Source organism: Copadichromis virginalis, linkage group LG7 (genome assembly GCF_057382275.1).
Source record: "Copadichromis virginalis isolate Kocher_CV1m ecotype Utaka linkage group LG7, C_Virginalis_male_GT1.1, whole genome shotgun sequence".
Lineage (NCBI taxonomy): Eukaryota > Metazoa > Chordata > Actinopteri > Cichliformes > Cichlidae > Copadichromis > Copadichromis virginalis.
In genome coordinates, this window is record NC_140624.1 from 33,165,448 (window position 1) to 33,179,765 (window position 14,318).

Sequence of the window (14,318 nt, forward strand, 5' to 3'; positions counted from 1 at the left end):
AAGGCACGTTTGGGCAGTGGATCTGTGTGAAATCAGCAGCTTGCAAAACTAAATCAAAATGTGTGCTATTGATTCTAAAAATAGAAATCACAATAAAGTTCAACATTTACTAAAACCGCCATTCAGTCATCTGAGAATCTTTCCTCATGAAATTATAACGGTTAGATGAATGTATATGCAGTGATTTACTGATCAATGATAAAAGGGGAGATTTATGCAATAACGAAGACTGTCATGAAAAGTATTTGGCATCTGATCTCCTGTAACCTGCAGAGCTAAGCTGTTTTACCAGCTCTGCTCTCTGATTTTTCTTTTATGAAAAAACACAAGTTGTCAAAGTTATTTGTTTGCAAATGTATTTCAGAAATATCGACATACTTTTTTTAATCAGCAGAAACTTTATGTCAGTAGTGCAAAAACCTGCACTGATCTGACCTCATTTCTTCCTCATCCTGATTCCTGACCTGGGAAGGGAGAGAAATATTTGTTTTTGTTTGTCTTCTTGTTTTATTTAATTCCTTGTGGGATTTGGATCCAACACGTAAAGTATGCATATTATGCACACACACAAACACACATGCAGCTATTACCCATTTCTTGTATTCTTGAATAAAGACATTGATTTGACACATTTAATTAGCGGCCAATTGTTTTTATTGTTCAATTATTAAGAAAAAAGAAAAGGTGGGGGTGGGTGGGATGTAAAGGGAGAGAGGAGAGAAAACCCCAACAATCCCCTCTGAGCAAGCACGAGGCGACAGTGGATAGGAAAAACTCCCTTTAAAGGAAGAAACCTATGACAGAACCAGGCTCTAGAGGGGGCAGTCAACTGTCGGGACTGGTTGGGGGGTGACTGTGAAGAGAGGGGAGGGAGATGGGGGAGATGGGAGAGGTGTTAGTAGTTAAGGGGGGGGGGGGGGGGATTAAGCTGGAATAGAGGTGGGGGAAGAAGAGGTGACATTGGCAGTAGTGAAAGAAGGAGTGTTCCTCCTCCAGAAGAAGCGTTTTTTCTTTTTCTGCTTTTTCTCGAGGATGAGGATCAGCTCCTCGATTTTTTCAGTGTTTTGCTTCTGCAGCTTGTTGCATTTTTTCACCACTTCTTCTTTTTCGGCTTGTTTTTCTTCCAACCTTTCTTTCAGCACTTTAGATGTTGCCTCCTGTTTTTGTAGTTTTTCATTTTCTCCTTCCAGCTCAGATGCTTTGAACTTCATTTTGTTGTAAAGTTCTTGCAGGTTTAGGTTTTTCTTCTCAAACTCCTGGAGAAGATGTTTTTCTTCTCTCTGCTTACTGACCAGCTGTTCTCTCTCTTGAAGCAGGTCTTGATATTTGTGCAGTGTCTCATCCAACTTTACCTGCAGCATCCTGTCGTTTCCCTCCATGAGCTGGAGTTGGCACTCCATGTCTCCCTGCTTTCTGCCCAGCTGCTCTTTCTCTTGAAGGATTGCTTTATTTTGTCGCAGAGCTTCATCGAGCTTTCCTTGCAAGCTTTCATTTTGTTGCTTGATGCTCTGCAGATTGGAATCCATTTCTTTTTGTTTGATTTCTTGTTCCCTTTTCTCTTCGAGGAGCTTCTCATTTGCTTGCTCTGTGCGATCAAGCCTTTTTTTGTCAACACTGTACATTAGCTCCATGTCTCGGAGATTGGAGTGCAGCCCTCTCTTCTTCATGCCATCTTCTTTCTTCTCTTGGAGGAGTTTTCTATTTTGTTGCAGAGCTTCATGAAGCTTTCCTTGCAAGCTTTCATTGTGTTGCTTGATACTCTGAAGCTTGGAATGCATTTCTCTCTCTTTTAACTCCTGTTGCCTTTTCTCTTGCAGAAGCTTTTCATTTTCTTGCAGTGTGTGATCAAGCTTTTTTTTGTATACACTGTACATTAGCTCCATTTCTTGGAGATTGCTGTGCAGCCCTCTCTTCTTCGTGGCGTCTTGTTTCTTCTCTTGGACAAGTTTTTTATTTTGTTGCAGGGCTTCATCAAGCTTTCCTTGGAGCTCCTGGTTCTTTTTGTCCATGTCATGGAGATCTTGTTGTTTCTCCTCAATAATAGCTTCCTTTTCTTGAAGCTGGCATGACAACTTTTTTAGTTGAGCGCTCTTTTGCTCATTTTCCTCCATCAAGAACTTCATCTTCTCTGTGTTTCTGAGCGCTTCAGCCTCCATTTCTTCCAAACGCTTTTCCTCTAGTTCCACTTGGTCACACCAAGGAAGGGAGGAAAGGGAAGAGTCTAGTGGCTCATCCCAGGGAAGAGTGTAGGGGTCAACTTCTTGTCCCTTTAGATTTGTTTGAGACATCTTGGGTCTGGATACAGTTAGAATTGCAAAGGATCCAAATATTTCAAAAGGCTTTTTTGGCGAACGGTTCAATGCTGCACACATCAATGCTGCGAGAAACGGACTAAAAGTCGTTGCTCTTCACCGCTATTTATAGATTTTTGGATCAAAGGATCAAAGGATCAGAATGGTGGTAAGATTCTACATGTGTGTGACGTCATAATTCTGTAAGGCAATGAGGTTGTCACATGATATTTTTGGAGGAGGGCATTTTTCAACTTGGACAAATTATCAATAAAGTTTCAATCTCTGTTATTTTCCCCAAAAACGTGTTGTCGCAATAATGTTTTCTATTGTAATTTGTGCCAACAGATGGCGCAGTTTAAAGTTGGCTGTTACTCTGCCCAGGCTGCTACCATAGAAGAAGAATGTAGACCAATAGTACTTTAACGATGTCCGCTGATCGTTTCCGTGGAAATCTTAGCATTGCTTTAGCCGTCAAGCTAAAGGTTTAGCTTCATACTGCCATATTTTCAGAGTAACAAAATATTTAAACGGTCTCAGATCATGGTGAGTATTTGAAAAATGTTTATTTAATGTGAAGCCTGTGATGTGGAAAGGTTAGCAAGCGTAATTTTGCCTATTGTGTTATACACGGGTGCTTACATCCGAGTAGTGTTGATCTTTTCTAAGGTCCATGGGTTTATCCAACGAGCAGCTAAATCACCGTTATATCTGTAATTTTGTGGGCAACGTCTTAATGCAAAAAAAATAAATAAATCCCAAAGCAACGAAGCAAAGACTAAAAAACCACACAATGCGTTTTTAAGCTCTCTCTGTGTTCACTGCCTCTGCAAGTGTCAAACTTCCTCGCTTTAGCTGATGCTAACCAACATTAGCGCTTACGGTTCGTATATAAACACAACTGTCAGCCCTTCACTTTTGGTGCCGACAACATTTTGAGCATTTTCGACAGTTTGTGAAATGGTCGTCATTGGCATTACATGCCAGTAGTGTTCGCTAACTGACTTTACCGGTGATTATATTTATTATTGTTGTCATTATTATTATTATTATTATTATTATTATGTATTATGATTAGTTTCCCCACCGGAAGAATGCGACGTTCTTGCCAGAACATTCCCAAATAATTGACCACGTTTATTAACAGATCAATTTTCTCCACAGTTTTAGGGTGAGCTAGAATAGATATATGGTTTCAGTAATACGAATAAGAGCGCAACAGCATAGAGACAATGACGATCACTCTCGTAATTTCATTACGTTAGTGCACCCATCGCTCCGCATCCTTAACGCTACATTGATGTCGAGAGTCTCTGACACAGCTGTGCTCTGCAGCACAGACACCCTGCTTATCTGTGATTCGGCCAGTCTGGTGTTGAACTCCAAAGACATGCGCGGGGTTAGGTTAGTTGGCTGTTGGTGTGAGTGGTTGTCTGAGTCTCTCTAATAACCCTCCAACAGACTGGCGACCTGTCCAGGGTGTACTTTTGCCCTATGACAGCTGGAATACAACCTGAATAAAATAAGTAGGAGAAAATGAATGATGTTTATGAACTGTAGTTAATGTAGTCAGACAATAAGTTACTGAGCAACAGGCCACAAGTCTTGGTGCAGAATCATACTAAGATTTAAAAAATAAAATGTTGGCACTGGTGTTTGAAACAGTATACTGTCAGTAAGACTGGAGCAACTGCACACATCTGGAAACTAATAACTAGAGTAGTTAAGTAACATTTTGTTACTGCATCCATTTAGCCAGGTATAATTAGCATGTCTACATACATGTCATTTCTAATGTGGTCCTATGTGGTATGTTGTAGGACAGTGAAGTGTCTGACACTGACCATGTACCAGTGCCTGAGAACACTGGTATGGAGGGGGAGAACGCACCTCTTTACTGTATTTGTCAGAAACCAGACATCAACTGCTTCATGATGTAAGTATATATCAGTTTTATATTTGCAGTACGTGCAGTAGGGGTGGGCGCTAGCTTCAGCAATGTTATCAGAGATTTTTTTTTTTTAAATGAAGATCTTCTATTTCGAGAAAACTACCAATAAGGATATATGCACAGATATAGAAAACAATACTGTAACATTTTATTGATGCTTGCAGTTTGGAGGAAGCAGTATTTGCAAGTGTAACTAAATTCCAGGCATTTTCCATCCTTCTTTTCCTATCAGCTTTTTTCTAATTGTCAGTGTGAACCAAGGTGTCAGCAGCAGCATTATAGTGCAAAAGTAGTGACCCAGCATAGATCAAATGTAAGCACAAAAGTAGCCAAGGTCGTGTTTTTCCTGGAAATTTTAAGTGAAAGGATAAAGTAACTGCTTACCACTTTAGTTTAACAATGATTAATGAAATGTAACCGTGTAACTCATCAGCAGTCTGCACAGTATGGTCACATATTAAAACTGGAGAATATGTTGTACTTGTTGTAGTGTTTCATCATGGGTCCAGTTTTTACCCAGGTGCTTAAAGCCCTTCTTTACCCTCATGTAACACCAACAGTAATTTCCAACCACTATTTCCTGTTCCTGTCAGTCAAACAAACAGACGACAAACATCTTCTATAAACAGGAATAATGTCATTTTATCGGATTAGAAAACATCTAATCTAGCGTTGATATTACACTGCTGTTTAGTGTCTGGCTAATCTCAGTGTCACCAAAATATCTGCCCTACATGTCAAACAATGAGAGAACTTGAAACAGTAACATCACCTAGCAGCTTATTTTAATTAGTGCTAACGTTGTGTTTGCTGGCTAACATTGCTATTATTATAGTCACAGTTAATTGACTTTGAATAGCTTTATTTCAAAAGTAATTTTACAATTTCACAGCCATTTAGCTGTGTTAACTGCACATGCTGTAGGTCATAAGGCGTGCATGGATCATTTTTATCATCAGCCTCTTATCTTTTGTCCACCACAGGCTTTGCCATGATAAATTGGTCAGTTGACAACCAGGAGCCGTACACCTTAACCTCAGAGGCCAGGACATCCAGGGGCAGTGTGAACACGCACTTGTTTAAATGGGACGCAAGACGGACTATAGAGGGCCACCCCCTTGCCAGACAACCAAGTGCTGTCCCTGTCCACGGCCAGTGTGAGAAGGACTCTCACTAAAGTCAACCCACACAAAGCTGCTGGACCAGACAATATACCTGGACGCGTGCTCAGAGCCCGTGCTGACCAGCTGACTGATGTCCTAGCAGGCATCTTTAACATCTCCCTGAGTCAAGCGGTTGTGCCACAGTGCTTTAAAACCACCACCATCATACCTGTCCCCAGACCTTCCCAAAGCCTAATTACACAATGATTGCCTGAGCCTATTCTTGTTAAATGATGAAAAACTCAAAGGCACGTTTGGGCAGTGGATCTGTGTGAAATCAGCAGCTTGCAAAACTAAATCAAAATGTGTGCTATTGATTCTAAAAATAGAAATCACAATAAAGTTCAACATTTACTAAAACCGCCATTCAGTCATCTGAGAATCTTTCCTCATGAAATTATAACAGTTAGATGAATGTATATGCAGTGATTTACTGATCAATGATAAAAGGGGAGATTTATGCAATAACGAAGACTGTCATGAAAAGTATTTGGCATCTGATCTCCTGTAACCTGCAGAGCTAAGCTGTTTTACCAGCTCTGCTCTCTGATTTTTCTTTTATGAAAAAACACAAGTTGTCAAAGTTATTTGTTTGCAAATGTATTTCAGAAATATCGACATACTTTTTTTTTAATCAGCAGAAACTTTATGTCAGTAGTGCAAAAACCTGCACTGATCTGACCTCATTTCTTCCTCATCCTGATTCCTGACCTGGGAAGGGAGAGAAATATTTGTTTTTGTTTGTCTTCTTGTTTTATTTAATTCCTTGTGGGATTTGGATCCAACACGTAAAGTATGCATATTATGCACACAAACAAACACACATGCAGCTATTACCCATTTCTTGTATTCTTGAATAAAGACATTGATTTGACACATTTAATTAGCGGCCAATTGTTTTTATTGTTCAATTATTAAGAAAAAAGAAAAGGTGGGGGTGGGTGGGATGTAAAGGGAGAGAGGAGAGAAAACCCCAACAATCCCCTCTGAGCAAGCACGAGGCGACAGTGGATAGGAAAAACTCCCTTTAAAGGAAGAAACCTATGACAGAACCAGGCTCTAGAGGGGGCAGTCAACTGTCGGGACTGGTTGGGGGGTGACTGTGAAGAGAGGGGAGGGAGATGGGAGAGGTGTTAGTAGTTAAGGGGGGGGGGGGGGGATTAAGCTGGAATAGAGGTGGGGGAAGAAGAGGTGACATTGGCAGTAGTGAAAGAAGGAGTGTTCCTCCTCCAGAAGAAGCGTTTTTTCTTTTTCTGCTTTTTCTCGAGGATGAGGATCAGCTCCTCGATTTTTTCAGTGTTTTGCTTCTGCAGCTTGTTGCATTTTTTCACCACTTCTTCTTTTTCGGCTTGTTTTTCTTCCAACCTTTCTTTCAGCACTTTAGATGTTGCCTCCTGTTTTTGTAGTTTTTCATTTTCTCCTTCCAGCTCAGATGCTTTGAACTTCATTTTGTTGTAAAGTTCTTGCAGGTTTTGTTTTTTCTTCTCAAACTCCTGGAGAAGAAGTTTTTCTTCTCTCTGCTTACTGACCAGCTGTTCTCTCTCTTGAAGCAGGTCTTGATATTTGTGCAGTGTCTCATCCAACTTTACCTGCAGCATCCTGTCGTTTCCCTCCATGAGCTGGAGTTGGCACTCCATGTCTCCCTGCTTTCTGTCCAGCTGCTCTTTCTCTTGCAGGATTTCTTTATTTTGTCGCAGAGCTTCATCGAGCTTTCCTTGCAAGCTTTCATTTTGTTGCTTGATGCTCTGCAGATTGGAATCCATTTCTTTTTGTTTGATTTCTTGTTCCCTTTTCTCTTCGAGGAGCTTCTCATTTGCTTGCTCTGTGCGATCAAGCCTTTTTTTGTCAACACTGTACATTAGCTCCATGTCTCGGAGATTGGAGTGCAGCCCTCTCTTCTTCATGCCATCTTCTTTCTTGTCTTGGAGGAGTTTTCTATTTTGTTGCAGAGCTTCATGAAGCTTTCCTTGCAAGCTTTCATTGTGTTGCTTGATACTCTGAAGCTTGGAATGCATTTCTCTCTCTTTTAACTCCTGTTGCCTTTTCTCTTGCAGAAGCTTTTCATTTTCTTGCAGTGTGTGATCAAGCTTTTTTTTGTATACACTGTACATTAGCTCCATTTCTTGGAGATTGCTGTGCAGCCCTCTCTTCTTCGTGGCGTCTTGTTTCTTCTCTTGGACAAGTTTTTTATTTTGTTGCAGGGCTTCATCAAGCTTTCCTTGGAGCTCCTGGTTCTTTTTGTCCATGTCATGGAGATCTTGTTGTTTCTCCTCAATAATAGCTTCCTTTTCTTGAAGCTGGCATGACAACTTTTTTAGTTGAGCGCTCTTTTGCTCATTTTCCTCCATCAAGAACTTCATCTTCTCTGTGTTTCTGAGCGCTTCATCCTCCATTTCTTCCAAACGCTTTTCCTCTAGTTCCACTTGGTCACACCAAGGAAGAGAGGAAAGGGAAGAGTCTAGTGGCTCATCCCAGGGAAGAGTGTAGGGGTCAACTTCTTGTCCCTTTGGATTTGTTTGAGACATCTTGGGTCTGGATACAGTTAGAATTGCAAAGGATCCAAATATTTCAAAAGGCTTTTTTGGCGAACGGTTCAATGCTGCACACATCAAGGCTGCGAGAAACGGACTAAAAGTCGTTGCTCTTCACCGCTATTTATAGGTTTTTGGATCAAAGGATCAAAGGATCAGAATGGTGGTAAGATTCTACATGTGTGTGACGTCATAATTCTGTAAGGCAATGAGGTTGTCACACGATATTTTTGGAGGAGGGCATTTTTCAACTTGGACAAATTATCAATAAAGTTTCAATCTCTGTTATTTTCCCCAAAAACGTGTTGTCGCAATAATGTTTTCTATTGTAATTTGTGCCAACAGATGGCGCAGTTTAAAGTTGGCTGTTACTCTGCCCAGGCTGCTACCATAGAAGAAGAATGTAGACCAATAGTACTTTAACGATGTCCGCTGATCGTTTCCGTGGAAATCTTAGCATTGCTTTAGCCGTCAAGCTAAAGGTTTAGCTTCATACTGCCATATTTTCAGAGTAACAAAATATTTAAACGGTCTCAGATCATGGTGAGTATTTGAAAAAAATGTTTATTTAATGTGAAGCCTGTGATGTGGAAAGGTTAGCAAGCGTAATTTTGCCTATTGTGTTATACACGGGTGCTTACATCCGAGTAGTGTTGATCTTTTCTAAGGTCCATGGGTTTATCCAACGAGCAGCTAAATCACCGTTATATCTGTAATTTTGTGGGCAACGTCTTAATGCAAAAAAAAAAAATAATCCCAAAGCAACGAAGCAAAGACTAAAAAACCACACAATGCGTTTTTAAGCTCTCTCTGTGTTCACTGCCTCTGCAAGTGTCAAACTTCCTCGCTTTAGCTGATGCTAACCAACATTAGCGCTTACGGTTCGTATATAAACACAACTGTCAGCCCTTCACTTTTGGTGCCGACAACATTTTGAGCATTTTCGACAGTTTGTGAAATGGTCGTCATTGGCATTACATGCCAGTAGTGTTCGCTAACTGACTTTACCGGTGATTATATTTATTATTGTTGTCATTATTATTATTATTATTATTATTATTATTATTATGTATTATGATTAGTTTCCCCACCGGAAGAATGCGACGTTCTTGCCAGAACATTCCCAAATAATTGACCACGTTTATTAACAGATCAATTTTCTCCACAGTTTTAGGGTGAGCTAGAATAGATATATGGTTTCAGTAATACGAATAAGAGCGCAACAGCATAGAGACAATGACGATCACTCTCATAATTTCATTACGTTAGTGCACCCATCGCTCCGCATCCTTAACGCTACATTGATGTCGAGAGTCTCTGACACAGCTGTGCTCTGCAGCACAGACACCCTGCTTATCTGTGATTCGGCCAGTCTGGTGTTGAACTCCAAAGACATGCGCGGGGTTAGGTTAGTTGGCTGTTGGTGTGAGTGGTTGTCTGAGTCTCTCTAATAACCCTCCAACAGACTGGCGACCTGTCCAGGGTGTACTTTTGCCCTATGACAGCTGGAATACAACCTGAATAAAATAAGTAGGAGAAAATGAATGATGTTTATGAACTGTAGTTAATGTAGTCAGACAATAAGTTACTGAGCAACAGGCCACAAGTCTTGGTGCAGAATCATACTAAGATTTAAAAAATAAAATGTTGGCACTGGTGTTTGAAACAGTATACTGTCAGTAAGACTGGAGCAACTGCACACATCTGGAAACTAATAACTAGAGTAGTTAAGTAACATTTTGTTACTGCATCCATTTAGCCAGGTATAATTAGCATGTCTACATACATGTCATTTCTAATGTGGTCCTATGTGGTATGTTGTAGGACAGTGAAGTGTCTGACACTGACCATGTACCAGTGCCTGAGAACACTGGTATGGAGGGGGAGAACGCACCTCTTTACTGTATTTGTCAGAAACCAGACATCAACTGCTTCATGATGTAAGTATATATCAGTTTTATATTTGCAGTACGTGCAGTAGGGGTGGGCGCTAGCTTCAGCAATGTTATCAGAGATTTTTTTTTTTTTAAATGAAGATCTTCTATTTCGAGAAAACTACCAATAAGGATATATGCACAGATATAGAAAACAATACTGTAACATTTTATTGATGCTTGCAGTTTGGAGGAAGCAGTATTTGCAAGTGTAACTAAATTCCAGGCATTTTCCATCCTTCTTTTCCTATCAGCTTTTTTCTAATTGTCAGTGTGAACCAAGGTGTCAGCAGCAGCATTATAGTGCAAAAGTAGTGACCCAGCATAGATCAAATGTAAGCACAAAAGTAGCCAAGGTCGTGTTTTTCCTGGAAATTTTAAGTGAAAGGATAAAGTAACTGCTTACCACTTTAGTTTAACAATGATTAATGAAATGTAACCGTGTAACTCATCAGCAGTCTGCACAGTATGGTCACATATTAAAACTGGAGAATATGTTGTACTTGTTGTAGTGTTTCATCATGGGTCCAGTTTTTACCCAGGTGCTTAAAGCCCTTCTTTACCCTCATGTAACACCAACAGTAATTTCCAACCACTATTTCCTGTTCCTGTCAGTCAAACAAACAGACGACAAACATCTTCTATAAACAGGAATAATGTCATTTTATCGGATTAGAAAACATCTAATCTAGCGTTGATATTACACTGCTGTTTAGTGTCTGGCTAATCTCAGTGTCACCAAAATATCTGCCCTACATGTCAAACAATGAGAGAACTTGAAACCGTAACATCACCTAGCAGCTTATTTTAATTAGTGCTAACGTTGTGTTTGCTGGCTAACATTGCTATTATTATAGTCACAGTTAATTGACTTTGAATAGCTTTATTTCAAAAGTAATTTTACAATTTCACAGCCATTTAGCTGTGTTAACTGCACATGCTGTAGGTCATAAGGCGTGCATGGATCATTTTTATCATCAGCCTCTTATCTTTTGTCCACCACAGGCTTTGCCATGATAAATTGGTCAGTTGACAACCAGGAGCCGTACACCTTAACCTCAGAGGCCAGGACATCCAGGGGCAGTGTGAACACGCACTTGTTTAAATGGGACGCAAGACGGACTATAGAGGGCCACCCCCTTGCCAGACAACCAAGTGCTGTCCCTGTCCACGGCCAGTGTGAGAAGGACTCTCACTAAAGTCAACCCACACAAAGCTGCTGGACCAGACAATATACCTGGACGCGTGCTCAGAGCCCGTGCTGACCAGCTGACTGATGTCCTAGCAGGCATCTTTAACATCTCCCTGAGTCAAGCGGTTGTGCCACAGTGCTTTAAAACCACCACCATCATACCTGTCCCCAGACCTTCCCAAAGCCTAATTACACAATGATTGCCTGAGCCTATTCTTGTTAAATGATGAAAAACTCAAAGGCACGTTTGGGCAGTGGATCTGTGTGAAATCAGCAGCTTGCAAAACTAAATCAAAATGTGTGCTATTGATTCTAAAAATAGAAATCACAATAAAGTTCAACATTTACTAAAACCGCCATTCAGTCATCTGAGAATCTTTCCTCATGAAATTATAACAGTTAGATGAATGTATATGCAGTGATTTACTGATCAATGATAAAAGGGGAGATTTATGCAATAACGAAGACTGTCATGAAAAGTATTTGGCATCTGATCTCCTGTAACCTGCAGAGCTAAGCTGTTTTACCAGCTCTGCTCTCTGATTTTTCTTTTATGAAAAAACACAAGTTGTCAAAGTTATTTGTTTGCAAATGTATTTCAGAAATATCGACATACTTTTTTTTTAATCAGCAGAAACTTTATGTCAGTAGTGCAAAAACCTGCACTGATCTGACCTCATTTCTTCCTCATCCTGATTCCTGACCTGGGAAGGGAGAGAAATATTTGTTTTTGTTTGTCTTCTTGTTTTATTTAATTCCTTGTGGGATTTGGATCCAACACGTAAAGTATGCATATTATGCACACACACAAACACACATGCAGCTATTACCCATTTCTTGTATTCTTGAATAAAGACATTGATTTGACACATTTAATTAGCGGCCAATTGTTTTTATTGTTCAATTATTAAGAAAAAAGAAAAGGTGGGGGTGGGTGGGATGTAAAGGGAGAGAGGAGAGAAAACCCCAACAATCCCCTCTGAGCAAGCACGAGGCGACAGTGGATAGGAAAAACTCCCTTTAAAGGAAGAAACCTATGACAGAACCAGGCTCTAGAGGGGGCAGTCAACTGTCGGGACTGGTTGGGGGGTGACTGTGAAGAGAGGGGAGGGAGATGGGAGAGGTGTTAGTAGTTAAGGGGGGGGGGGGGGGGGATTAAGCTGGAATAGAGGTGGGGGAAGAAGAGGTGACATTGGCAGTAGTGAAAGAAGGAGTGTTCCTCCTCCAGAAGAAGCGTTTTTTCTTTTTCTGCTTTTTCTCGAGGATGAGGATCAGCTCCTCGATTTTTTCAGTGTTTTGCTTCTGCAGCTTGTTGCATTTTTTCACCACTTCTTCTTTTTCGGCTTGTTTTTCTTCCAACCTTTCTTTCAGCACTTTAGATGTTGCCTCCTGTTTTTGTAGTTTTTCATTTTCTCCTTCCAGCTCAGATGCTTTGAACTTCATTTTGTTGTAAAGTTCTTGCAGGTTTTGTTTTTTCTTCTCAAACTCCTGGAGAAGAAGTTTTTCTTCTCTCTGCTTACTGACCAGCTGTTCTCTCTCTTGAAGCAGGTCTTGATATTTGTGCAGTGTCTCATCCAACTTTACCTGCAGCATCCTGTCGTTTCCCTCCATGAGCTGGAGTTGGCACTCCATGTCTCCCTGCTTTCTGTCCAGCTGCTCTTTCTCTTGCAGGATTTCTTTATTTTGTCGCAGAGCTTCATCGAGCTTTCCTTGCAAGCTTTCATTTTGTTGCTTGATGCTCTGCAGATTGGAATCCATTTCTTTTTGTTTGATTTCTTGTTCCCTTTTCTCTTCGAGGAGCTTCTCATTTGCTTGCTCTGTGCGATCAAGCCTTTTTTTGTCAACACTGTACATTAGCTCCATGTCTCGGAGATTGGAGTGCAGCCCTCTCTTCTTCATGCCATCTTCTTTCTTGTCTTGGAGGAGTTTTCTATTTTGTTGCAGAGCTTCATGAAGCTTTCCTTGCAAGCTTTCATTGTGTTGCTTGATACTCTGAAGCTTGGAATGCATTTCTCTCTCTTTTAACTCCTGTTGCCTTTTCTCTTGCAGAAGCTTTTCATTTTCTTGCAGTGTGTGATCAAGCTTTTTTTTGTATACACTGTACATTAGCTCCATTTCTTGGAGATTGCTGTGCAGCCCTCTCTTCTTCGTGGCGTCTTGTTTCTTCTCTTGGACAAGTTTTTTATTTTGTTGCAGGGCTTCATCAAGCTTTCCTTGGAGCTCCTGGTTCTTTTTGTCCATGTCATGGAGATCTTGTTGTTTCTCCTCAATAATAGCTTCCTTTTCTTGAAGCTGGCATGACAACTTTTTTAGTTGAGCGCTCTTTTGCTCATTTTCCTCCATCAAGAACTTCATCTTCTCTGTGTTTCTGAGCGCTTCATCCTCCATTTCTTCCAAACGCTTTTCCTCTAGTTCCACTTGGTCACACCAAGGAAGAGAGGAAAGGGAAGAGTCTAGTGGCTCATCCCAGGGAAGAGTGTAGGGGTCAACTTCTTGTCCCTTTGGATTTGTTTGAGACATCTTGGGTCTGGATACAGTTAGAATTGCAAAGGATCCAAATATTTCAAAAGGCTTTTTTGGCGAACGGTTCAATGCTGCACACATCAAGGCTGCGAGAAACGGACTAAAAGTCGTTGCTCTTCACCGCTATTTATAGGTTTTTGGATCAAAGGATCAAAGGATCAGAATGGTGGTAAGATTCTACATGTGTGTGACGTCATAATTCTGTAAGGCAATGAGGTTGTCACACGATATTTTTGGAGGAGGGCATTTTTCAACTTGGACAAATTATCAATAAAGTTTCAATCTCTGTTATTTTCCCCAAAAACGTGTTGTCGCAATAATGTTTTCTATTGTAATTTGTGCCAACAGATGGCGCAGTTTAAAGTTGGCTGTTACTCTGCCCAGGCTGCTACCATAGAAGAAGAATGTAGACCAATAGTACTTTAACGATGTCCGCTGATCGTTTCCGTGGAAATCTTAGCATTGCGTTAGCCGTCAAGCTAAAGGTTTAGCTTCATACTGCCATATTTTCAGAGTAACAAAATATTTAAACGGTCGACCTCCCAGCCCTTTGTTCCTTCAGTGGGCTGGTTTCAGTCATTATGCAAATGTACTGTTTATAAGATTGGGGAAACCTGCAGTCAGCTGAGACCGAAGAAGTCACTTGGATGAGTGACGAAACGTTTCTCCCACAAAACGCTACGTCCAGATGAACAGAATCAACTTTTGGAGATTTGCATAATGACTGAAACCA

The 14,318-nt window shown here is 40.6% G+C and overlaps 1 protein-coding gene across 1 annotated transcript; it reads right to left on the bottom strand.

Moving 5' to 3' along the window:
• Nucleotides 1-636: 636 nt before the first annotated feature.
• On the bottom strand, nt 637-8,663 carry LOC146705447 (uncharacterized). Its single transcript, XM_085461005.1, has 3 exons — nt 6,572-8,663; nt 3,562-3,704; nt 637-2,406 (listed from the first exon to the last, which is right to left on the bottom strand). The coding sequence occupies exons 1-3, from the start codon at nt 8,012-8,014 to the stop codon at nt 924-926; spliced, it is 3,069 nt and encodes a 1,022-aa protein (XP_085317131.1). The 5' UTR covers nt 8,015-8,663; the 3' UTR covers nt 637-923.
• Between the last annotated feature and the right edge of the window lie 5,655 nt (nt 8,664-14,318).

Coding starts and splice junctions, on each gene's coding strand:
- LOC146705447 (XM_085461005.1), bottom strand. CDS start 8,014: ATGTGTGCAGCATTGAACCGTTCGCCAAAAAAGCCTTTTGAAATATTT. Junction 3,705..6,571: donor CTTCCCCCACCTCTATTCCA/GCTTAATCCCCC, acceptor TCACACCAACAG/CCAACTAACCTAACCCCGCG. Junction 2,407..3,561: donor TTAAGGATGCGGAGCGATGG/GTGCACTAACGT, acceptor ATAGCGGTGAAG/AGCAACGACTTTTAGTCCGT.